This window comes from Myxocyprinus asiaticus, chromosome 3, assembly GCF_019703515.2.
Source record: "Myxocyprinus asiaticus isolate MX2 ecotype Aquarium Trade chromosome 3, UBuf_Myxa_2, whole genome shotgun sequence".
NCBI classification, from domain to species: Eukaryota; Metazoa; Chordata; class Actinopteri; order Cypriniformes; family Catostomidae; genus Myxocyprinus; species Myxocyprinus asiaticus.
Genome location: NC_059346.1, coordinates 66,986,011 through 67,012,790, shown reverse-complemented (window position 1 = coordinate 67,012,790; position 26,780 = coordinate 66,986,011). Strand labels below are relative to the sequence as shown.

Genomic DNA, 26,780 nt, shown 5'->3' with positions numbered 1-26,780 from the left:
GTGTGTCTCAGCTGTGATGAACCGCAATGCTGAAGTTGTTCGTTTAAAGCCATTTAAAGCTATTTCCTAGCTTTAATAGTGTAGTAGCGATCACGGAGCGTTGTTGTATGTAAACACTGGCTGACGCGGATTCACTTCACGTCACCAACTGGCTCATATTACACACAAAAATTATCTTTTGCTGCCACCTGCTGGCTAAAATATGTACTGTGTCACAAAATGAAATGTAAAGAGACAGATAGCTCTTAACACATCTGCACTGCTCTTACACTTTAGTTTAGAACGGCACGAACACAAGCAGAGTGATAAACACAATGAAGCATCCGAGTGCTGATGGTGTGAGACTTTACCCTTTTCCTTCATGATCTTCAGGATCCTCTCCACTGAAAGAAACAAAGAGTTCCATCGTGTGGCATTTGGACGAATTAACTGCATACTACATTCCTATTCCATCATCTCTGCAGCTTTGTTGGACCGGCCACTCTTGTTCCACAAGGCCCAACATTTGGAGAAGGATGATCTTGATAACCTTTTGTATGTTTCATCCGATTGAGCAGTGTCAACATCCACAGTGGAAACCAGATTCAGAAGATGGCAAGCACAACGTTGATTCTTGGGCAAATGAAATTCAAGATCATCCTTGGCTAGAATTTCAGCAACCTCAGCATATGCAATCTCCTCACATTTCTCCTCATCTTGAGTGTCAGATTCATCCTCATCTTCTGATGGGGTTGCTGTTGCACTTTCTGTGTTGTTGCCATGTATGTTCTCACCTCCATAGACACGAAAGGCTTTCAAAAAATTTGATCCATTGTCTGTTGTTATACAGACAACTTTTTCATGGATCTCAAATTCAGTGTGTATGTCATGAATCACAGCTGCAAGTACGTCAGACGTGTGCGACCCCTTTAATTGTCGACAGGCAAGTGCTGCAGAGCATCGTTGTAGATTGTCTGGGTCAATCCAGTGCGCTGTCTTACCTATAAAGCTGCACCGCCTTGAACTCCAGCAATCAGTGGTTGTACAGATGTATTCCACCCCACTCATGGCTTCTGTTACACTTTTCTTCATTCCTCCTGCAGCTTCCTCTATCTTGGCACAGATGGTTGATCTTGATCGTACAGTAGAGTTAGGCTGCAAGTCATGAATCAGGCCCTTAAATTAATCTTTTTCAACCACGCTAAAAGGTTGGAGACTGTATACAATGAATCGCAGTACAGCTTTATCAACGGTTGCTTGAGAAATGATCTTGGTCTCTCCAATTTTGAGTTGTTTCGTTAGGGGCTCCATATTTTTGCTCACATTCTTCCTCTTCTGAGCGATCGAGGTCAGGTCTGAGTAGTTTTTCAAGTGATTAGGATGTTTTCTCTGTATTAAAATGAAACAAAGAGGAGCAGTGTTATTTTTCAACTTAGTAAAATACATATAAATTCAATGATAAATACATCACAAACTCACAGCTAAATACACCTGATGCAAAATGTATAATCAGTTAGCAGACTTCCCATATTCAACAATCAAATGGATTAGATCATTAGATTTCAGTGATACATTTATTCACATTGCACTAAAAATTTTAAACTAAAATACAGTCATGTCGCAGTGGTTTTTGCCATATCAGTAACTGTATTAACTTTTGGCATTGCTAACAAACAGCAAAGTTATGTTAACAAACATTATGCTTACAATACCGTTGTAAAGTCAGACATGGTCTGTATAGATTCATTTGGCTAATTTACCATTAAATTACCATTAAATAGACTCTTACCTCAATGTGTTTCCTCAAATTTGACGATGAATTCTTAAAAGCACTTATTTTTGTGGTACGTGGCAAACAAAGTAGACACTGCATCCTGTAAGAGTCATTCTGTACACCGGCAAATGAAAACATTTCTTTCAAATAAGGCCATGGATGGTCGTCAGTGCTGGCACTGCATGATGTGCTGGTTCGGCTTCATCAGTGGCTGCAGCCATGTCGCTAATTTATGTGAAACACCTGGCATTTGGCAAGCTGCTAATTCACGTTCACGTGGAGTAGCCTCATTTAGCGCATATAGGCAAATAGCATCCAGTACCTTCAATACCCTGCAGATGGCGATATCGCCTCTTCCGTCCAAGAAATAAGCCACTGCAGATAAAGTTGCCGACTTGTCGTGCACAATCACAATGTAACGAGTAACGGTATGTGTCAGTTCAAATGTAGTGGAGTAAAGAGTACATATATTCAATCAAAAATGTAGTCGAGTAGAGAGTAAATGTTGCTTATATTTTTGATACTCAGTACAAGTACAAAGTAGCCAAAAAAATACTTAAGTACAGTAACGAAGTACATTTACTCAAATACTTTACACCACTGCCCTTAAGTCAGTACTTAGTTGAAGCACCTTTGGCAGCGTTTACAGCCTCAAGTCTTTTTAGGTATGATGCGACAAGCTTTGCACACCTGGATTTGGGGATTTTCTGCCATTCTTCTCTGCAGATCCTCTCAAGCTCTGTCAGGTTGGATGGGGACCGTAGGTGGACAGCCATTTTCAGGTCTCTCCAGAGATGTTCGATTGGGTTCAAGTCTGGGCTCTGGCTGGGCCACTCAAGGACATTCACAGAGTTGTCCCTAAGACACTCTTGTGTTGTCTTGGCTGTGTGTTTAGGGTCATTGTCCTGTTGGAAGGTGAACCTTCAGCCCAGTCTGAGGTCCTGAGTGCTCTGGACCAGGTTTTCATTAAGGATATCTCTGTATTTTGCTGCGTTCAGCTTTCCTTCAACCCTGACCAGTCCCCCATAGGGTTGGGCGGTTTACCGGTTCTAACAAATATCGCGATACCAAACAAATTAAAATGGTACGATATCATCTTGTTGCTAATTTCGGTACCAAATTACAGTATGCTGTCATTAGCAAAATGATATGAGATGTGACAGTTTTGAGATGAAATCAATGACAATTTGAAAATAAAATAAAAAACCTCTGGATATGGCCAAGTTTGATCATATTATACAGTTACATGCGCTGCATGCTATAGAATGAACAAGAGGTGCCGCTCTGCTCTGTCATCTGCTTCACACACACATACACACTCATGCTCACACTCACACACAAACACAACACATACTGCTGGTATTTCATTTTCATGCTCTGTGTTTAGAGTATAAACAGCTGTTAACACTTAAATGAAATCTGGTGCAGCTTGGAGATTTCAGCTCGAGAGTTGCAACGGGATTATCCCAGCATTAATGGGAAGCCTGATATAACTAACCTGTAAAAAACTGGAGAAACAAGGTCTGTCAAATTAAAAGTCCCACTTAAATGAAACATCTATTTAACTGGATGTTTGAAATTGAATACAGAAAAATATAACTACTGGGTAAAAATGTAATATTAAAAAAAATAGCAATAATACTCGTAATAACAATTATATCATATTAAATGGTTGTTTTAATATTATTATTGTTATTATCTATAAGCAATATCACAAATGCAAGTGTGTTTTACAGGTAATCAGATTTTTCATTAATGTTTTCATTAATACTGTGAAGCTCTCTTGTGCAGCATTTTATTTTACCAAAAATAAAATTGAAATTTTTTTGGTAAAAATTAAATAAAAATAATAATAATAATATTTTTATTTGATGAAAACTATATGTATCAATTTGATTAAACACCATTTCATCATAACATTTAATTAAAATAGAAAACACAAATCACAGATACATCTGTATCTGTGAGACTTTATGCAGTTCTTTTAATCAAGTCGTTTTCTGTGTAATTTCATCAAAAATCGGAGGTTTTTTATTTGTTGATTATAGTATCGATTTAGTATTGATACCGAGGGACCAGGGCTGGTATCGTACCGAAGCCAAAATTTTGGTATTGGAGCAACCCTATTCCCCCAGTCCCTGCCGCTGAAAAACACCCCCACAGCATGATGCTACCACCACCATGTTTCACCGCTGGGATGGTATTGTGCAGGTGATGAGCGGTGCCTAGTTTTCTCCAGACATGATGCTTGGAATTGAGGCCAAACAGTTCAATCTTCATTTCATCAGACCAGAGAATCTTGTTTCTCACAGTCTGAGAGTCCTTTAGGTGCTTTTTTATGTGTCTTGTACTGAGGAGTGTCTTCCGTCTGGTCACTCTGCCATAAAGCCCAGATCGGTGGAGTGTTGCAGTGATGGTTGTCCTCCTGCAAGTTTCTCCCATCTCCACACATGATCACTGGAGCTCAACCAGAGTGACCATCAGTTTCTTGGTTCTTACCAAGGCCCTTCTCCCCCGATTGCTCAGTTTGGCTGGGCGGCCAGCTCTAGGAAGAGTCCTGGTTGTTCCAAACTTCTTCCATTTAAGAATGATGGAGGCCACTGTGCTCTTTGGAACCTTCAATGCAACCAAAGTTTTTTTGTAGCCTTCCCCAATCTTTGCCTCAACACAATCCTGTCTCTGAGCTCTGCAGGCAGTTCCTTTGACCTCATGGCTTGGTTTTTGCTTTGATATGCATTTTCAGCTGTGAGACCTTATATAGACAGGTGGGTGCCTATCCAAATCTTGTCCAATCAATTGAATTTGCCACAGGTGGACTCCAATCAAAGTGTAGAAATATCTCAAAGATGATCTAGAGAAATGTGATGCACCTGAGTTCAATTTCAAGTGTCACAGCAAAGGGTCTGAATACTTATGTCAATGTGATAATTCAGTTTTCTTCTTTTTAATAAATTTCAAAGTTATCAAAAATCATTGTCATTATGGGTATGGAGTGTAGATTGATTTGAAAAAAATTATAATTTAAAACATTTTAGCATAAAGCTGCAACATAACAAAATGTGAAAAAAATGAAGGGGACTGAATACTTTCTGAATGCACTGTATTTTGCAGCCCATCATTTAAGAAACAAGTTTTATGTAGAACAAATATAACTTACAGAAGATATAGTGTCCCAGTGTTTGTGTTGCTTTTGACAAGTTTGGATTTCTGGTTCAAAATTATTGACAAACTGCTACTCGTATTATTGACTTCACAGACATATCAAATGATTAAATGTCATTGTAGATGGAAAATTTGTTAGCTAACCTCTTGTTTTGGTTATAAGCATTTTTTCTATTATAAAGGAATATTCATTGTCAAGTCACTATTTGTACATTTCCAAACCAGGAACTTGATTTTCAGGCACACCCCTCTTAACGTCTGTAATAGACACAACTGTAAAAAGACTGTATCTTATTGCCTTGCTTAAAAAGTTTACAACCAGCTACATGCGTGCATTTTGCTTTAAATAATATTTCTAATTATGTATTATTGTTCGGCTCATAGTGTCTATGTTGATTCACAAGGAATTAGAAATGTGTTTTTCTGTCTGACTGGTGTCTAGTTAAAGTTTTAAGATGGTTTTGTGTGTGAAAATATTAATTTGGATGCATTGTTGTAGTTTTTTCAGCATAAATGTCAAAACGGCTCTCAATGTTGTTTCTCTAGTGCAGTGGTTCCCAACCCTGTTCCTGGAGGCCCCCCAACACTGCACTGCACATTTTGCACATCTCCCTTATCTGACACACCCAGTTTAGGTCTTGGAGTCTCTACTAACGAGCTGATAAGTTGAATCAGGTGTGTTTGATTAGGGAGATATCCAAAATATCTAGTGTTGGGGGGCTCCAGGAACAGGGTTGAGAACCCCTGCTCTAGTGAGTATCTGGAGCTTCATTAGAATCACTTCTTCAGTAGTTTCCATTAGCAGATCTGGTGTTTGTTTCCATGACAAACTTCCATAAGTGCAAAAGCAGAATTTCATTCAACAGACGATTAATAAAAGTAATGTTTAATTGATATAGTGACTTTCCAAAGCTCAAGGTCGCTTTACAAGAAGAGTACATCATGCAGTTGTTAAATTCAGTGACATATATGGGAAAAAAGAGGCAGTCAGCAGTTAGAGGTGGACAGAAAAGGGTCTGTTTTCATTTAGATTTGATGGTGGAGATGGAAGTGATATTACACATAAGAGAGTCGTAATCTCAGAGGACTGGAGGGTACGAATATGAGTATATTAATATTACTGATGTGTTTAATGTGGTTTAAAAAGACAGAATATTCTGTAACAAACCAGCCCCCTCAACCCCTCGTGATGTCTTTCTCTCGCTGCCTGTCGCTCCGCCCTGCGTTTACATTCCCCTGTCTCTCTCTTTTTCTCTCTCTCTCTCTCTCTCTCTGTGATTCTCTGGTTTGTCTGCTGGTCTCTGGCAGCTCTGCCTCTCTCTCCCTCTCCCCCCTCCCCCTCATGGTGGTCAATCGTGTTGGACCCCGGGGCCTGGACGCCGGTGAGTCTTTGTGGGCCACATACACCACGGTCTTCATCCCTCTGAGTAGCAGCCTGTTCTCCAGCAGAGCCTTGAGCTTCTACGTCTGGGTGAGTGAGATACCAGACAGACAGACAGACAGACAGACAGACAGAGAGACAGAGATACGAGTTCTGTTGATTTCACATGCAGATGGATATTTTATTGAGATCTTGTCTGTGATGGTTGTTTTGTTTATGGAGTAACTGTGATATTAACTTCTTTTCTTTCTCTTATAATGTCTGTGAAATCAGTGATTGGGCCTTCAATTGCAAAGTTTCTGTTCTGGGTTACTTTCCTGATGTGCATTTGTCTTGTAATAGATCTCGTAACAGTGTGTTAGTTTTGTCGTGATATTGTCTGTCTGTGACTTTAACTGTATCTGCATTCACCCGTCTCTCTCTATACAAAGAGGATTTTCCCTTTCGACGGCCCTCTACACTTATACTCACAGTGCCTGACACCAGCACAAAGCATCACCCCCCCCCCCATTTCCCTATTTGTTTCACCCATTTAAAAAGAGTTGAAACTGCAGTTTGTCTCACTGAAAAGTAGAGACAGTTTTGTTTGTAACAAAAAAATGTGATTTCAGTCTGTATGCACAATATTTCATTGGAATGTTGTATGATGAATTTGTTAGAACTGAGCTTCTTCGGGCCCTTGTCTCTATTTATTTATAATATTTTTTAATATAATGTTTTCATTTATTTATAAAAATAAATGTTGTTTGTACATAAACATTAGTGATCGACCGATATGGGCTTTTTTAATGGTGATGCTGATATCTAGACAGCAGGATGGCAGATAGGCCGATATAATGCAGATGTATATATACAGTATACAGTATATACACTCACTGAGCACTTTATTAGGTACACCTGTACATCAAATCAAATCAAATCACTTTATTGTCACACAGCCATATACACAAGTGCAATAGTGTGTGAAATTCTTGGGTGAGTTCCGATCAACATAGCAGTCGTGACAGTGATGAGACATATACCAATTTACGATAACATCAAATTAACACAACACAATTTAAACGTCTGATTTCAATTTAAACATCTACTTATTCATGCGATTATCTAATCAGCCAATCATGTGGCAGCAGTGCAGTGTATAACATCATGCAGATACGGGTCAGGAGCTTCAGTTAATGTTCACATCAACCATCAGAATGGGGAAAAATGTGATCTCAGTGATTTGGAGCGTGGCATAATTGTTGGTGCCAGATCTCTTGGGATTTTCACGTGCAACAGTCGCTAGAGTGTAAAGAGAATGGTGCGAAAAACAAAAAACATCCAACGAGCTGCAGTTCTGTGGGCTAAAACTGCTTGTTAATGACAGAGGCCAGAGGAGAATTGCCAGACTGGTTTGAGCTGACAGGAAGGTGACAGTAACACAAATAAACACGTGTTACAACAGTGCTATGCAGAAGAGTGTTTCCGAACACACAACAGTATGGGCTACAGCAGCAGAAGACCCCTCCGGGTACCACTACTGTCAGCTTAGAACAGGAAACTGAGGCTGAAGTGGGCACAGGCTCACCAAAACCGGACAGTAGACGAATAGAAAAACATCGCCTGGTCTGACAAATCTGGATTTCTGCTGAGGTGTAATGCATTGTAATGCAGTGTTACAACGTGCCCTGTCAGCGCAACAGGGATTTAAACCTGGCTAGGCACTTTTGTTGGCTAGCTAAGGATTAAAAGACTATCTATGATCATAGACTATGAAGATCTATGATTCACAGGAATATGCACTTCACAGGAAGAAACTGCTGGATTTGCGCAAGTTTTAAGTTTGTGAATAAAATCTCAGAAAGATATCCAATCCGCATATTTGTAGACAATATATGATAAATGTTTTATTACTATTTGCCTTTTTGTTAATAGACAAGACAGTTATAAGTTATGGGAACTGTTTGGGAGACAGGGACTTGCACCAGCGATATAAACAAAGACGAAACATTCATAAGATGTTGGTGATGTAAGTGGACTGTATGCAAGGAATTAGAAGAATAGAAATATGGACTTGCGTTCTTTGTACGTTAACTGCATCCTTGAATGTCAGGCATATTTCTATGACAGTGACATGCTCATTTTATATTTATGGAAAATATGGTTCTTGTCAAGGTTTGGATTTATGCTCCATTAAATTATAGAGAATGTATGTATTATTAATCATTTTCATCTACTGACACAATTAATGGCTTGCATTAACAGTGATTTTATCAGAACACCCTTCACTTCTACTAGTCGATTTTGATTTGGAAAAAGTCAATTAATTTATTGTAACATGAAAAAATTCAACCCAAAATATTTCTTAATTCAAATGACACTTTAAAATAAACATCAATCTAATCCAATTGTAATGTTGCAAGTTTCCTGTTGTAATGCTGTGCATGTCCTTTTGTAATAGAACATGTTTCCTGTTGTATTTCTGTGTGTTTCCTGTTGTAATGCTGCAAGTTTCCTGTTGTATTGATGCTTGTTTCCTGTTGTAATGCTGCGCATTTCCATTTCCTGTTGTAATACTGCACATTTCCTGTTGTAATGCTGCATGGTATCATGGTATTACATCATATGTAATGTTGTGCATTTCCTGTTAGAATGCTACGCGTTTCCTGTTGTAATAGTACATGTTTCCTGTTGTAATGCTGCATGTGTCCTGTTGTATTAATGCTTGTTTCCTGTTGTAATGCTGCGCATTTCCATTTCCTGTTGTAATGCTGCGCATTTCCTGTTGTAATGCTGGCCATTTCCTGTTGTAATGCTGCGCATTTCCTGTTGTAATGCTGGCCATTTCCTGTTGTAATGCTGGCCATTTCCATTTCCTGTTGTAATGCTGCGTGTTTCCTGTTAGAATGCTACGCGTGTTCTGTTGTAATAGTACATGTTTCCTGTTGTAATGCTGCGTGTCCTGTTGTATTAATGCTTGTTTCCTGTTGTAATGCTGCGCATTTCCATTTCCTGTTGTAATGCTGCGCATTTCCTGTTGTAATGCTGGCCATTTCCTGTTGTAATGCTGGCCATTTCCTGTTGTAATGCTGGCCATTTCCTGTTGTAATGCTGGCCGTTTCCTGTTGTAATGCTGGCCATTTCCTGTTGTAATGCTGGCTGTTTCCTGTTGTAATGCTGGCCATTTCCTGTTGTAATGCTGGCCATTTCCTGTTGTACTGCTGGCTGTTTCCTATTTTAATGCTGGCCATTTCCTGTTGTAATGCTGGCCGTTTCCTGTTGTAATGCTGGCCGTTTCCTGTTAGAATGCTACGCGTGTCCTGTTGTAATAGTACGTTTCCTGTTGTAATGCTGGCTGTTTCCTGTTGTAATGTTGCATGTTTCCTGTTGTAATGCTGCGCTTTTCCATTTCCTGTTGTAATGCTGCGTGTTTCCTGTTGTAATGCTGCACATTTCCATTTCCTGTTGTAATGCTGCACGCTTCCTTTTGTAATGCTGCATGGTATCTGTTGTAATGTTGTTCATTTCCTGTTGTAATGCTGTGCGTTTCCTGTTATAATGCTGCGCGTGTCCTGTTGTAATAGTACATGTTTCCTGTTGTATTGTTGCACGTTTCCTTTTGTAATACTGCATATTTCCTGTTGTAAAACTGCATGTTTCCTGTTGTAATGCTGCGTATTTCCTGTTGTCCTGTCAGTTAAAGCAGATGAAGGAGCTGGAACAGGAGAAAGATTCTCTTCTGGCCGGGCTGGATGTGTTGGAGCAAGCCAGAGAATGGTACCAGACCCGGATCCACAATGTCACTGAGACACAGAGACAAGTTGGCCAAAGTCATCAATCAACTGTACGTCCACTCTATACGATAATGTTTGCACGTTACAGTAATTTTACTCATATATGATGGTTTTAGTCAATTTGAAAAAACCCTCAGTAGTTCAGCCTCAAACTCATCAACGTATTTAAATTAAATACTAATATATTCATCATTATGTTATTATTTTAATGATCATCCATTGGTGCTCTATTTCATCAGGAGTTTTTCGCTGAATCTTGTCAGAGTCGGATGGATCTTCTTCTGCCTAAACTACAGGAAGTGACACGCTGTCTGAATGATTTGATTTCATTCTCTGAGACGGTTTGTATTAAACATTCTTTCAGTTAGATCTGTTATTTATGTTTACTCATGTTATTTTTTTAATTAAGGTGATCAATCATAAGTGTCAGTTTTTCTAAATATGTGAATAAAATATGTTGTTTGTTTGATAATTTCAAGATAATTTGCTCTGATTTATTTTAGCAGCAATATTTTTCTGAAATTAATGAAAGATTCTCACTGCACAAAAGAGATTAATTTATTTGTCCAGCTGATCTGTCCAGACAGCCATTAATAATCAAACACCATGTCATTGAGAATGAGTATTGTCTGAATATTCAGTGTGTCTGTGGTGTTCTGCAGGCGCTGCCATCTGGGAGCTCACTGTCTGCCAGCAGCTCCTACAGCGCTCCTCCTGCACCTCCTCAGGCCATCCTCATACTGAAGGAGCAGAACCGACTCCTCACACAGGTCAGACTCATGACACCATCATACTGCCCAACTCTGCTGTAGTATAAATTGAATAAATGGCTCCAGACCATTGAACTATTGAGAAGGTGTAACTTTACTCTGTTTTTGTGTTCACAAAACGGTCAAATCAAGTAACATTCTCTTCTGTCTTCTGACAGTGTTATTAAAAACTTTTCAGCTCAAGATAGAATGAACCTGTTAATATTTTATTTTACATTAACTAGAAGAATGTAACATCATTATAAGGGGTTGACTGAGCATGTTGATATTTTCGGCCCTATTATTCCATCGGTATCACTGTGATTTCCTATCTTACAGGAAGTTACAGAGAAAAGTGAGCGCATCACTCAACTGGAGCAGGAGAAATCTGCTCTGATCAAGCAGCTGTTTGAGGCTCGAGCTCGCAACACTCACGACAGCAGCGCGCTCGACTCCACCTTCATCTGATGATGAGCACTCCAGCACCAAACCAAACTCCACAGCCCTCCTCCATTACACACCTCAACAAACATCCACCATACCACGTTTTCATCTGAGCTCCATTACAGACGGTGATGAGGAATTTTAACACTAGAATGTCGACAGAGACAACAGCCCAACAGTCCAAACACCTGATCCATACAGGAGCTGCAACTAAATATGTCTTTAAGCTTAACACATTTTTTTATTTTTATTTCCTGAATGTATTCTCATTTGATCACACTTAATATCAATCAACTGTGACTGACAACATTTACAAACACATGAACAACAAATGATTGTAATTCATCCCATTGGATCACGTCATGGACAAGCGCATCTCTACTGCGCTTTTTAAGTATCATAACTGAAAGCTTCCGGCACTATTCCTCCTGTGTATTCAGTGTGAACAGAACATTTATCTGATCTTCTCCATGCATGATCACCTGAACTTGTTTAATCTTTTTCAGTAGCATCTTTAATTGACATCTACATTTGACAATGTTTTCAAGAAGATTTAATTAATGTTTCTGATTATATTCAACTTAATTTCTGTGTTGTTGATTACCACTGATAATAACGTCAACTCATCCCTCAGTTTGTAAAAAGGAAATGTGTTACAGGAAAAGACATTTACAATGGAAGTCTATGGGACCAGCTTTTCAGAGGGTTTAAAAGAAGTGAAGATTGTATGAATGCTTCATTAAAAACTCCCTTACAAAATCGAGAGTTCGTGTCAAATTTGCCACTGATAATTTTCACATGCAAATTAACTTTGTGGCAATTTGTCCATTGTTGCCAAATGTTTGCTGCTGGTTCACCACTACAGGTGATGAGCTGCAAACTTCTGATAAACATTTGCTACGAATCACAACCTCATTTGCATGTGAAAATAATGAGTGGCAAATTTGTGGCAAGCTTGTGGCTAGTTTGCCAGAACTCTACATTTTTATTCTATGCTCTTATTATTTGATCTGTAAAGTGTCTAAATTGATGTAGGACTTTTTTTTTTTACACAGATGAACTTCTGGTTGTGTTGCTGATGTAATTCCTGTGGCTGGAGTTTGTTCCATGTAAGCAGCGCTTTTACAAATAGTCATGACACCACTTTCTGCTACCCTTACACTGATACCAAGCAAACGTAACCAGGTTTATTTTTTTAGCTGGCCATGACATTGTTAAAATATTAAATATATATCTCTGCACAGTCAGGGTTGGTAAGTGATTTTATAACACTCTCATGCAAACATTGGTTCAGAGTTATGGTTATAGTAGGAAAAAACAGTGATAGTTGCATTTTAAGCATTTATTTGTGGTTCTTTATACATTGGTGGCCAAATGTTTGGAATAATGTACAGATTTTGCTGTTTCGGAAGTAAATTGGTACTTTAATTCACCAAAGTGGCATTCAACTGATCACAAAGTATAGTCAGGACATTACTGATGTTAAAAACAGCACCATCACTATTTGAAAAAAGTCATTTTTGATCAAATCTAGACAGCCGCCATCACTCCAACACCTTATCCTTGAGTAATCATGCTAAATTGATCATTTGGTGCTAGAAAATCACTTGCCATTATATCAAACACAGTTGAAAGATATTTGGTTCATTAAATGAAGCTTAACATTGTCTTTGTGTTTGTTTTTGAGTTGCCACATTATGCAATAGACTGGCATGTCTTAAGGTCAATATTAGGTAAAAAATGGCAAAAAAGAAACAGCTTTCTCTAGAAACTCATCAGTCAATCATTGTTTTGAGGAATGAAGGCTATACAATGCTTGAAATTGCCAAAAAACTGAAGATTTCATACAAAGGTGTACACTACAGTCTTCAAAGACAAAGGACAACTGGCTCTAACAAGGACAGAAAGAGATGTGGAAGACCAGATGTACAACTAAACAAGAGGATAAGTACATCAGAGTCTCTAGTTTGAGAAATAGACGCCTCACATGTCCTCAGCTGACAGCTTCATTGAATTCTACCCGCTCAACACCAGTTTCATGTACAACAGTAAAGAGAAGACTCAGGGGTGCAGGCCTTATGGGAAGAATTGCAAAGAAAAAGCCACTTTTGAAACAGAAAAACAAAAAGAAAAGGTTAGAGTGGACAAAGAAACACAGACATTGGACAACAGATAATTGGAAAAGAGTGTTATGGATCTTAACCCCATTGAGATTTTGTGGGATCAGCTAGACTGTAAGGTGTGTGAGAAGTGCCCGACAAGACAGCCACATCTATGGCAAGTGCTACAGGAAGTGTGGGGTGAAATATCACCTGAGTATCTGGACAAACTGACAGCTAGAATAATAAGGATCTGCAAAGCTGTCATTGCTGCACGTGGAGGATTTTTTGATGAGATCTCTTTGAAGTAGTTTAAGAAGTTCTCAACATTTTTTTCAAATTGTAATAGTAATTTTTCATGTTATTAATGACCTGACTATACATTGTGATCAGTTGAATGCCACTTTGGTGAATAAAAGTACCAATTTCTTTCCATAAGAGCAAAATTCAAACTTTTGGCCGCCAGTGTACATGTCCCATAGACTTCCATTATAAGTGTATCAATTTAAATAGTTTTTTTTTTCTTTACAAACTGAGCGACGAGTCAAAATAATTGTCTGTTGTAGTTGATCGAATGTCAGAGATGCTGTCTGCAGATATTAAATTAGTCAGTATAATACACGCAAGACTGCTGTTGTTCTGAACATCAGTAATCACAGCTGTGCTGATATTCAGAACAACAGCACAGTTATGATTGTGATGTTGCTTTTATAAAACAGTTTGTCAAACAACACAATGATATTGAGTAATTTACATTTTAAGGACATTTTTTTTTTTTGTTTATTCTCTTAATTTCTTCTCCGCCTATGAAAATAGTTCCAAAAGAATCTAGAGCCTAAAACATTGTGTCACCAAACAACGCACAGACTGAAACCGCTTATGTGAGTGAAACTGAGTGACATGATTTCCCCTCCCACTTAAAGGGATAGTTGAACCAAAAAGTAAAATTTCCTCACCTTCATGTCATCCCAGATGTGTATGACTTTCTTTCTTCTGCTGAACACAAATTAAGATTTTTAGAAGAATATTTCAGCTCTGTAGCTCCATACAGTGCAAGTAAATGGTGACCAGAACTTTGAAGCTCCAAAAAGGAGATATAGTCAGCATAAAAGTAATCCATAAGACTATAGTGTTTTAATCCATGTTAATCCACAGACCAAAATAGCACTTTTTCACTGTACATCTTGACAGCAGTCTCTTTAGTGATCATGATTTGAAGCTTGATTACACTTCCTTTAGATGAAGTTACTGTTTACAAACAAACACTCCGCCCGCCCCTTCCAGATTCTTTTTGTAGCCCAGAGAAGAACCGTTGTCTATGGGTGCTTCGCTCAGTTTGCACTGAAACTGCCCAAAAAGTGCTGTTTGTGGGGTTGATACACCCTGTTTCCCACAGATTATTGGAGAGTAGGGCTTCTTTAAATTTCCACCAGATCGTTGCATCAGGAAAAACTCTGGATTTTTCATAAATTATGATAATTCACGGGTCACCATCATTGTTATCGCATCCGCTCTGTTAGACACAATTGACCCGCAGCAGCTGTTGGTTGATATGAACTTTTTTTTTTACAAAGAAATTACGCAAACTCTGATTGCAAATGACTGTTTTTAATTTCCAAAGTGCTGTTGCTGTGACAGATATGAGGTCAAGCGATGATCTTATATTATCAAGACCACCATATATACATATATATATGCAGTATATACGATATAACAGGAGGAACCCACTTCGGGTCAATTTGAATTCAGTAAATAATATTGTTCAATCGAAATGGCTGTTATTAAGTTTTGATATGGAATATTATCATATTGAAGAAAAATAATATTATTTATTGTATGTGGGTTAATAATTTAAGCAGATAAGACACATATTGTATATCTGATGGTAGTTTTCATTTTTAAGTACCCAAATTCTTGGATGTGTATGTGTATTCATCAACCTGTTTCATGTACCACATAATCATACAGGCTTATTGAACTAAGTTTAAACTTGTTTTGCCGATATTTCAGAAATGACTTTCTTCACAGTAAACCATAAATATTCCTTTATAATAACTTTTAGTAACATTAAAAGACATTATTACATTCTATAAAGCTTAAAAGATTATTAAAACTGCAGCGCTGCCTATTTCCACCATTGAAATCTGCTGCTCGAAAGAACACGGAAACACGGTTTTCCTGCACTGTCAGAGTAATTTCATCTATAGCGCTATTTAGCACTCTGCACATGCATCAAGCTCTAGGAAGTGAAATCGAGCTTGAAATCATGATCGTGCCTAGAGACTGCAATGGCAAGATGTACAGTGAAAAAGGAGTGATATTTTGGTCTGTTCTCACCCAAAATCAAATGGATCACTTCAAAAGACATTGATTAAACCGCTGGAGTCTTATGGATGACTTTTATGCTGACTTTATCTCCTTTTTGGAACTTCAAAGTTCTGGTCACCATTTACTTGCATTGTATGAACCTACAGAGCTGAAATTATTCTTCTAAAAATCTTCATTTGTGTTCTGCAGAAGATAGAAACTCATACACATCTGGGATGGCATGAAGAGTAAATGATGAGAGAATTTCCATTTTTGGATGAATTATCCCTTTAAAGTGTTTTGTAATCACTTGGCTCCAGATCCAATCCAGGTTGTCCATTTCCGGCTCTGCTCACTACTAACAAAAAACACAAAAAAAACCCAGAGCTCAGGTAGAAACCCTGGAAAAACACTGACACTTTGACTTTCAAACGCCTGCATCTCAGTGGAGGCAAAATCACTCGCCAGAGAAAACACATGCTCTGGGATTCAGAAGAAGAAAAAAAACAATCAAGTAATTTTCACGATTAGCACTTTTCACAACACACATAGTTTCAAAGCAGCTTTACAGAAAATGATGCTGTTACAGAAAATGCTGAAATGTCTTAAAGTCCTCATTGAGCAGTTTAAATGAAAAACATGATTGAAAATGATTTGTCTTTAGGCCCCCAGTGAGCAAGCCGAAGGCGACTGTGGCAAGGAACACAAAACTCCATAAGATGTTGGTTAATGGAGAAAAATAACCTTGGGAGAAACCAGACTCACTGTGGGGGGGCCAGTTCCCCTCTGGCAATACAGCATGAATCAATATTAGTTATCGATGTGAAGTACTTGTATTAATTGTATGAGTGATTTTTGGTGTGCAGTTTTTTCAAACTAAAAATATTAATTGAACTGTAAGATTAAGCACTCTTGGAACACTGCCTGTCCAAACACATTCAAGGGCCAGATCTAATTATAATTGAAAAGTATAAGTATAATTGAAAATAACCAGAATACTATTTTATCCTCTCTGTTCTTAAGCTCTGTGATCATGAGCTGTGAGCTGATTCAGAATCATGAGTGTTTGTCTGCTTCAGTGTGACCAGGTGTGACGATGAATTGAAACTTTGCTGGATGTTTAGTGATATCAAAATGACTACAGCAGCCGCACATACAAATCTTCAGAGGAATCTGTGTGACTGTAAATGTTTTTGACATATTTCAACAAGCCCCACATTTACTACAGTAGTAAATGAACCCAACGGAAACACCCATACAAAAAAAATCACTCATAACCATGACGACGCAGAGATAAAGATGAAGGATTGATGTTTGCATGTGAAAGTGTCTTGGACATGAAGAGGATGTTTTACCAACATGTCAACCAGGGACAGAGAGGGAATAAAGTTACTCCTGGTTCATTGAAAACAGTTGAATCAACTTCTAACATTTAACATGGTATCTTCTGTCCTCTTGATTTCTTTGATTTCTAGTTAAACTTGTTAAAAATTTCTTAACTGTGTGTGATCCCAGAGGTTTGCAGATTGTTACTGAGCAAAAATATAACACACTTTAATTTCCCTCGTCTCTGTTTATCATGATCTGACACACTATTCTATGAAACCCTGATGACTGGATGTTATCAGTATTATGACGTAATTATTACGTGAAAATTATTTTACTACATATTTAAGCTGATAGGTGAATCTCACCAAAACTGTCAAGAACATGCCCAGATCATATTTCACCCAAAGTCAAAAGAAAATATATATATATATATATATTGCATAAAGAAAATGAAGTCTATTTTAAGAGCATTTGTAATTTGATTTGATTTTGGGGTGAAATGGGAAATGGACATGTTTTCGTCAGATTCATACTCAACCTGCAGTGTCCAGGACTGTCAATAGTTTACTTGCACATGTTCATGAGGAACTCAGCTAAACAAAGTTAAAATGATTTATAAATAGAAAAGGACTGCAGATGTGAAGTGTGTGATTGAAGGATCTGAGCTGCTACTGTAAAGAGCACAAGATTAATGACGGTCACAGTTGATCTGAAAAGAACATGTTGTGGCCTTCCACAAGCTCTGCAGGGACTGACGCTACAATTAAAATACTGTAGGTTGCTTTGGGAAAAAAGATGTTTAAATGATTTAAGTGAGTTTCAGGAGAACAACCAGAACTGCTGAAGAACATCATTGTCATCAGAGGGTTTATATTTGAGTGTGTTTTACACATTAATGTGATGTAATATCACTTCACATGCTGTTGATCTCCAGCTTGTTTTCTATCTTCCTGTTACATTTGCATGTATAATCCACAATGATCTTGCTGCTTTTTCTTTATTAAAACATGTTATTCATTTGTCTTGTGACAAACTTCTATTTTGCAGACTGAAAACTTTAATGTGTTTTATAAAAATATCAAATCCAAATATATATATATACAATAACAATAAACATAGTAAGATAAATAATAAACTATATTTAAGATACAGTATATAGAGAAAAAGTAAACTGACTGGTTTTAATAAAGGAGCTGTACAGTTGTGCAAAATATGAATCACAGAATGTGCAAATGTTTACTGTTTACAGTTGTTCACAGTTCACAGAAAAGTTCACAGTTTCAGTATAATAAAAAGTGCAATAGACCAGATAAATGTTCTTTACGTTGACGTAATACAGATGTGGAAACTATGTTAATGTAACGTGTAGTGTCTATGGAGGTGGGATAAGAGAGAGTGTCAGGGGGATCCTAGGCCTTGTTTATGAGGCCAGCTGCAGACAGGAAGAAACTGTTCCTGTGGCGTGAGGTTTTGGTCCTGATGGACCATAGCCTCCTGCCGGAGGGGAGTGTCTCAAAGAGATTGTGTCCTGGGTGGGAGGGGTCGGCCACAATCTTTTCTGCCCGCCTCAGGGTCATGGAAGCATACAGGTCCTGGAGAGATGGCAGATTGCAGCCAATCACCTTCTCAGCAGAACGAAGGACATGCTGCAGTCTGCTTTTGTCCTTGGCAGTGGCAGCAGCGTACCAGATGGTGATGGAGGAAGTGAGGATGGACTCGATGGAGGTGTAGAAGTGCACCATCATTGTCTTCGGCAGGTTGAACTTCTTCAGCTACCGCAGGAAGTACATCCTCTGCTGTGCTTTTTTAATTAGAGAGCTGATGTTCAGCTCCCACTTGAGGTCCTGGGAGATGATGGTTCCCAGGAAGCAGAAGGACTCCACAATGTCAACTGGAGAGTCACACAGTATGATGGGGTAGGTGGGCCTGGGTTCTTTCTGAAATCTACGACCATCTCCACTGTCTTCACAGTATTGAGCTCCAAGTTGTTCTGACAGCACCAGGTCACCAGATGATCAATGTCCCACCTGTAGGCGGACTCATGCTCACCTGAGATGGGCCCAATGAGGGTGGTGTCATCCGCAAACTTTATATATATATATATATATATACACTGCCGGCCAAAAGTTTGGAATAATGTACATATTAATTTTGGAAGGAAATTGGTACTTTAATTCACCAAAGTGGCATTCAGCTGATCACAAAGTATAGTCAGGACATTACTGATGTAAAAAACAGCACCATAACTATTTGAAAAAAGTCATTTTTGATCAAATCTAGAGAGGCCCCATTTCCAGCAGCCATCACTCCAACACCTTATCCTTGAGTAATCATGCTAAATTGATCATTTGGTACTAGTAAATCACTTGCCATTATATCAAACACAGTTGAAAGCTATTTGGTTCATTAAATGAAGCTTAACATTGTCTTTGTGTTTGTTTTTGAGTTGCCACAGTACGCAATAGACGGGCTTGTCTTAAGGTCAATATTAAAAAATGGCAAAAAAAGAAACAGCTTTCTCTAGAAACTCGTCAGTCAATCATTGTTTTGAGGAATGAAGGCTATACAATGCTTGAAATTGCCAAAAAAACTGAAGATTTCATACAAAGGTGTACACTACAGTCTTCAAAGACAAAGGACAACTGGCTCTAACAAGGACAGAAAGAGATGTGGAAGACCAGATGTACAACTAAACAAGAGGATAAGTACATCAGAGTCTCTAGTTTGAGAAATAGACGCCTCACATGTCCTCAGCTGACAGCTTCATTGAATTCTACCTGCTCAACACCAGTTTCATGTACAACAGTAAAGAGAAGACTCAGGGGTGCAGGCCTTATGGGAAGAATTGCAAAGAAAAAGCCACTTTTGAAACAGAAAAACAAAAAGAAAAGGTTAGAGTGGGCAAAGAAACACAGACATTGGACAACAGATAATTGGAAAAGAGGGTTATGGATCTTAACCCCATTGAGATTTTGTGGGATCAGCTAGACTGTAAGGTGTGTGAGAAGTGCCCGACAAGACAGCCACATCTATGGCAAGTGCTACAGGAAGTGTGGGGTGAAATGTCACCTGAGTATCTGGACAAACTGACAGCTAGAATAACAAGGATCTGCAAAGCTGTCATTGCTGCACGTGGAGGATTTTTTGATGAGATCTCTTTGAAGTAGTTTAAGAAGTTCTCAACATTTTTTTCAAATTGTAATAGTAATTTTTCATGTTATTAATGTCCTGACTATACATTGTGATCAGTTGAATGCCACTTTGGTGAATAAAAGTACCAATTTCTTTCCATAAGAGCAAAATCTGTACATTATTCCAAACTTTTGGCCACCAGTATATATATATATTAAATCCAGGATGCTTACAAGTAATTGTATTTGTATAGTGCTTTTCACTACACACATTGTTTCAAAGCAGCTTTACAGAAAAACATGCATTAACAAAAAATTTAACTGTAATAACTATAAAGTCTTAGAGACATCATTGTGTGGTTTGATTAAATATGATTGTAAATTGTGTATAAAAATAAATAATTAAATAATAATTGTATTAGAACACCAGTGAGCAAGCCGAAGGCAACTGTGGCAAGGAACACAAAACTCCATAAGATGTTGGTTAATGGAGAAAAATAACCTTTTTTTTAAATTATTTTCTCTACTTTTCTCCCCAATTTGGCATGCCCAATTCCCAATGCACTCTAGGTCCTCATGGTGGCATAGTGACTTGCCTCAATCTGGGTGGCAGAGGACAAATCTCAGTTGTCTCTGTGTCTGAGACAGTCAATCTGCACATCTTATCACATGGCTTGTTGAGCACATTACTGTGGAGACCTAGCCCATGTGGAGGCTTCATGCTATTCACCACAGCATCCATGCACTACTCACCATGTGCCCCACTGAGAGTGAGAACCACATTATAGCAACCATAAGGAGGTTAACCCAGCGTGACTCTACCCACCCAAGCAACTGGGCCAATTGGTTGTTTAGGAAGCCTGACTGAAGTCACTCAGCACACCCTGGATTTGAACTTGTGACTCCAGGTGTGGTAGACAGCGTCTTTACTTGCTGAGCTACCCAGGCCCCCTGGAGAAAAATAACCTCGAGAGAAACCAGGTTCACTGTGGGGGCCAGTTCCCCTCTGACTAAACAACATGAAAATAATGCCAGAATACGTTATTTGTGTGCAGTGCAAGTCATGGTTTAAAATTATTAAACTAAGTAAGTGTTAAGGGGCAGTGTTTAAACAAAGATTTTGTATGAACTGTAAGATCAGTGACTAATGTCTCTGAAGTCCATCTTGGATTAACTGCAGAAGTTCACATAGATGCATTGTTCTTTTTTAGTTGGCTGATGAAGGCTTTTGTTGGCAATTCATTGAAAGCCTATGTATTCAATTTTAAGAGTGTAGTCCATCAACTGACAAAGGTGATGCAGGCAGAGATCAATGAGGTGCATTGCAGTTCATCTGGCAGTTCATTTTGGTGAGGTTCGGTGGGGTCCATCCTAAGTCCAAGGTTCAGGCAGTGGCATATGAAATGTCCGATGTCTTACAGTTGGAGTAGGCATCAGTTTATCCTCTGAAGTCCATCGTAATAGACTGAAGTATTTCTGGCTAGCACCGGCTGTAGTTTGTCATCATCACTCAGCAACACGTAGCAGTGGAGTACAACAACAAGCAGGAACGGAGCTGGATCTGGCCAGCTCTGGTATGAATCCCGAGGTTGAGACATGGAAACAAATAGAGAAATATTCGCGTAGATGCCATTCAATTTTATGCAGAGTTATAGATCATGATGGATGTTTCTGGTTCCGGCAGACCTAACAAAAGCAGCTTAATTGTGAGTTGATGGATAAATTTGGTGTATGTCTGGCTAAATAGATGAGTCTTTAGTCTAGACTTAAACTGAGTGAGTGTGTCTGCATCTCGAACAGTGTTAAGGAGACTATTCCATAGTTTAGAAGCCAAATATGTAAAGGATCTACCTCCTTTTGTGGATTTTGATATTCTAGGAACTATTAACAGGCCAGAATTTTGCGATCGTAATGAAAGTGATGGAATATAGTGTGGTAGAAGGTCACTTAAGTACTGTGGAGCTTCACCATTCAAAGCTTTGTATGTAGTTAACAGAATTTTTAAATTAATATGAAATTTAATTGGTAGCCAATGTAACAATGATAAAATGGGGTTAATATGATCATATTTCTTGGTTCTTGTCAGCACACTGGCTGCTGCATTTTGAACCAATTTAAGTTTATTTATTGAACTTGCTGGACATCCTCCCAGTAATGCATTACAATAATCTAGTCTTGAGGTCATGAATGCATGAATTAGTTTTTCGGCATCAGCAACAGAGAGCATGTGTCGTAACTTAGCAATATTTCTGAGGTGGAAGAATGCTGTTCTACATACACTGGAAATTTGATTTTCAAAGGACAGATTGCTATCAAATATAACACCTAAGTTCTTCGCTGTTGAAGACGATGTAACAGTACATCCATCGAGAGTCAAATTATATTTGAGTGGCTTGTTTTTAGAGGTTTTTGGTCCAATAATTAGTACCTCTGTTTTGTCAGAATTGAGTAGAAGGAAATTTCTGGCTATCCAGACTTTGATTTCAATGATACACTCTGCTAACTAGGAGAATTGTGAAATATTGTCAGGTTTCAAAGAAATATAAAGTGTATCGTCGGCATAAAGGTGCACAATTCCTGATAATATCTCACAGGGGAACCATATATAAGGAGAAAAACAGAGGTCCTAAAACTGATCCCTGTGGCACTCCATACTAACTACTTTAGTTTGATCTGACAATTCCTCATTTACTCAGACACAGTGGTAGCAGTCACAAAATAGGACCTAAACCAAGCTAATGCCTGTCCACAAATGCCAACATAATTCTCAAGCCTCTTCAACTCTCAGAGATTTTTAATTTATATCTGATGATGTCACATTAAGCATTATCATTAACAGCAACACCCCCTCCTCAAACCTTCAGGCGAGGCTTATGTTTGTAACAAAAAAACTTTAAATGATAATTTATTTTTAAAGAAAATTGGACAGCTGAAATTAATTTTTGTGGTAATCAATATTATGCTACAAATGCTGTCGTTTGAGCTTAACTTGTATTGGACCCGGAATATTCCTTTAATGGTCATTTCAGCATGTTTAGTCTGACAGGCCATATAAAATTACTGTTTGACAAAATTCCATTAATTTTGCATCTGAGGGATTTAAAACTTCATAGACATGATTATATAACATTCAGTATTATTTGCATATGACCATGATTTGAATATCGTCTGCACTTTTGTTATTTTGCATGTCGCATGCAAATGTACTCAATGCCACTGCATCACTGGACAGCAGGAATGTTTTAGTATTAATTTATCTGTCGATGTGTGATACAACTTTCTGTTGAATTCTGGGAACAAACATTATTCATGTGTCCGGATGTTGCACACGGAAGCACTGAGTTCCTCAGATTCAGTTAGTTCAGTGTGTCTCAGTTTTATTCTCTTCTGACTCTGTCTGGTCAAGTGGATCATTCAGTATTGTTAATTTCAGTTTAAGCCAAATTAATTTAGTGGCATTTATTAATGTAATGAGGGGCTCTGTTTTATCGTGTTGCAGTCTTGCAGTATAACATTTAATTGAAGGAGATTCATGGCGTTTTTTTTTATTATTATTTATTTATTTTTTTACATTCTGTCCATTTTTTTTTTTTTTTTTGTAATTAACATTTTTATTGATTCATATGCACATGACAGTGAAAAACTCAACACATATATGAAGAATCAACATTTTACATTTAAACCCCACTAATACAATCCCACCCTGACCCCTAACGAACACCCCTGTGGTCCCACATAACACACACACATAATCCAAAAAAAAAAAAAATAAAAAAAATAAAATATATATATATCTATCTATCTATATCTATATCTATATCTATATATATATATATATATATATATATATATATAAATAAAATAATAGTAAGCATACATGATTAAACTAGACTCTCCACATCCCCTCCCCGAGAGTCCCCCAAAAAACTAAATATTTGCCCCATTTTTAAAAAAAATAAGTCCCTAAACCCCAGCCTTCTACTCACCGCTTCCTCAAATGCAGCTACCCTCCCCATTTCCACACACCACTCCGAAAAAGAGGGTGCTCCACTTGACTTCCAACGCCTTAAAATTACTTGCCTGCCGATCATGAGACTGGTCAGAACCCAATTTTTAATGTGATTATCCCCTAAATTCATGACCGCCCCATCACCCAAAATACAGAGTCTGTGACAAAACAAAACCTGAATGTTCAAAACATCACACAAATAACTCCGAACCCTCAACCAAAACTCCTGGATCTTAAAACACCCCCAAAAGACATGGGTAGTGTCTCCGACTTCCGATTGGCATCACCAGCAGGTGGGTGTGTCTTCAAGACCAAGCCTATATAATCTAGAGGGGGTCCAATAAAATCTATGTAAAATCTTAAATTGCATAAGGCGAACCCTTGCATCTCTAGATACAGACTTGACATTTTTCAGAATCTTAGTGCACACTCCATCCTCCAATACCAAATTCAAATCTTTGACTTGAGAGAAGTCAAGGCTCCATCCCCCCGACTCTGAATTAGCAGGGAGTAATACACTGATGCATCATGACCTTTTCCAAAAGCAGCAATCACCTCTCCGAAAGCACCTGCCGCTTTAGGGGGGTGTGTGCTACTCCCAAAAATAGTACAGAGCATGTGGCGCAGCTGTAAATACTTATAGAATTGAGATCTGGGAATCCCAAAATGATGAACCAAATTCTCAAAAGATCTCAACACTCCACTCTCATACAGGTCACCGAGTGTAGTAACCCCCCTCACCAGCAGAAAGGGGACTTGTTTATACATAATTTGGGGTTCAGCCATATGCTTGAGGCAACATTTAAATAAATGTCCGAATTAAATATTCTGGCCACTCTTGTCCAAATCACATGCAAATGCGAAATAACGGGGTGTGATTAACCTCTCTGGTTACTTTGATAGAAAGGCTTTGCAGTGGCAAAATAGGGGCAAGGACTTCCTGTTCAATAGAAAATCAGGGAGGGGCTCTTTCAGGTGGAAGCGACCAATGAGCCAAATGCCTGAGGCCAAACGCATAATAATAAAACAAAATCTTGTGTAGGCCTAGCCCACCTTTGTCTATCAGCCTATGTAACTTATTAAAATGCAATCTGGGACGTTTACCATTCCAAATGAAGGATTTCTCTATGCTATTAAATTGCTTGAAATAAGAGAGGGGGACATCTACAGGGAGAGACTGTAGCAGGTAGATAAATTTTGGAATACAATTCATTTTAATAACATTAACCTTCCCAATCATCAATAAATGTAATGAAGCCCACCTGCCCACATCGCTCGAAAACCTTTTTATTAAAGGGTCAAAATTAACACTAACTAAATCACACAAATTTGCTGGGAATAAAATCCCCAAATACTTAATGTCCTGTTTGGACCACTGGAAGGCGCCCGGATGAAAGCCGTTACTGGACAGTAGGCTGTCAGAGCCAAAGCTTCGGATTTAGACCAATTGACTTTGTATCCTGAGAACTTGGAAAAGGAATTAATAATTCTGTGGAGGCAAGGCATAGATCTAGTAGGTTCAGAGACAAATAATAAAATATCATCTGTGTAAAGCAGAAGCTTATGCGTCACACCTCCCACAACCACCCCTGGAAAATCATCCTCCTTTCTTATCGTGGCTGCTAATGGTTCCAGGGCAAGACAGAACAATAAAGGGGAAAGAGGGCAACCCTGCCGAGTGCCCCTATCCAGAGTAAAATAATCTGAAATTAATCCATTTGTTTGTACCGCTGCTACAGGGTGTCTATAAAGTAACTTAATCCAACCAATTAATGTACTCCCGAACCCATATATTTCCAAAATCTTAAAAAGATAATCCCATTCTACCATATCAAACGCCTTTTCGGCGCCAAGTGAGATGGCAGCGAGCGGAGACTGATCATTCGCTACTGACCACATGGTATTGATGAGACGCCTGATGTTATCAGAAGAGCTATGGCCCCGAATAAATCCCACCTGATCTATATGTATAAGAGATGTCATAACCTTACTTAATCAGTTAGCCAGAATTTTTGACAATATTTTTACATCTAGTTGGATCAGGGAGATTGGACGGTAACTTTTACATTCGCTTGGATTTTTGTCCTTTTTAAGAATCAGACTGATCCGGGCTTGTGTCATGGTTGGAGGAAGCTTTCCATTCTTTAATGATTCAGTATAAACTTCTAACAAAAGTGGAGCCAGTTCTGCAGCATAGGATCTAAAAAATTCTGCGGCAAAACCATCTGTCCCCGGAGCCTTGCCAGTAGATAGGGACTTAATTACCTCGTCAAGCTCCTCCAAGGTTATCTGAGAATTAAGAGAGTTTTTTTTTGCTCAATCGTCAGTTTAGGAAGATCTAATGGTTCCACAAAGTTTCTAATATCTTCATCAGTAGACGAAGATGTGAAACTATAAAGATCAAGATAGAACTCTTTAAAGGCATTATTAATATCAATGGCTGAGGTAAAAAATTTCACCACCAGCAGATTTCACTGAGGGAATGATAGAAAGAGACTCTCTCTGCTTTATATATCTAGCCAAAAGCTTCCCTGCTTTGTCATCCGACTCAAAGTGTCTTGCCCTGAATAACCAAAACTCCACTTTCCGCGACAAAATAGTATTATATCTATATTTCAATCGGGTCAATTCTCTGAGGCCATC

General features: G+C 38.4%; 1 protein-coding gene across 2 annotated transcripts in view; it reads left to right on the top strand.

Moving 5' to 3' along the window:
- The window catches only part of LOC127422800 (suppressor APC domain-containing protein 2-like), a 58,977-nt gene extending 46,048 nt beyond the window's left edge, over positions 1–12,929 (top strand). Inside the window, exons 3-7 of one of the 2 annotated variants that reach the window (XM_051666591.1) lie at positions 6,224–6,386; positions 9,973–10,119; positions 10,309–10,410; positions 10,732–10,839; positions 11,158–12,929. In XM_051666591.1, the coding sequence (XP_051522551.1) occupies positions 6,224–6,386; positions 9,973–10,119; positions 10,309–10,410; positions 10,732–10,839; positions 11,158–11,286 (649 nt within the window). In that variant the 3' untranslated portion in view covers positions 11,287–12,929. The remainder of the gene's footprint in view (positions 1–6,223; positions 6,387–9,972; positions 10,120–10,308; positions 10,411–10,731; positions 10,840–11,157) is intronic. The other variant, XM_051666583.1, reaches the window with a different exon arrangement.
- The last annotated feature ends 13,851 nt before the right edge of the window (positions 12,930–26,780 follow it).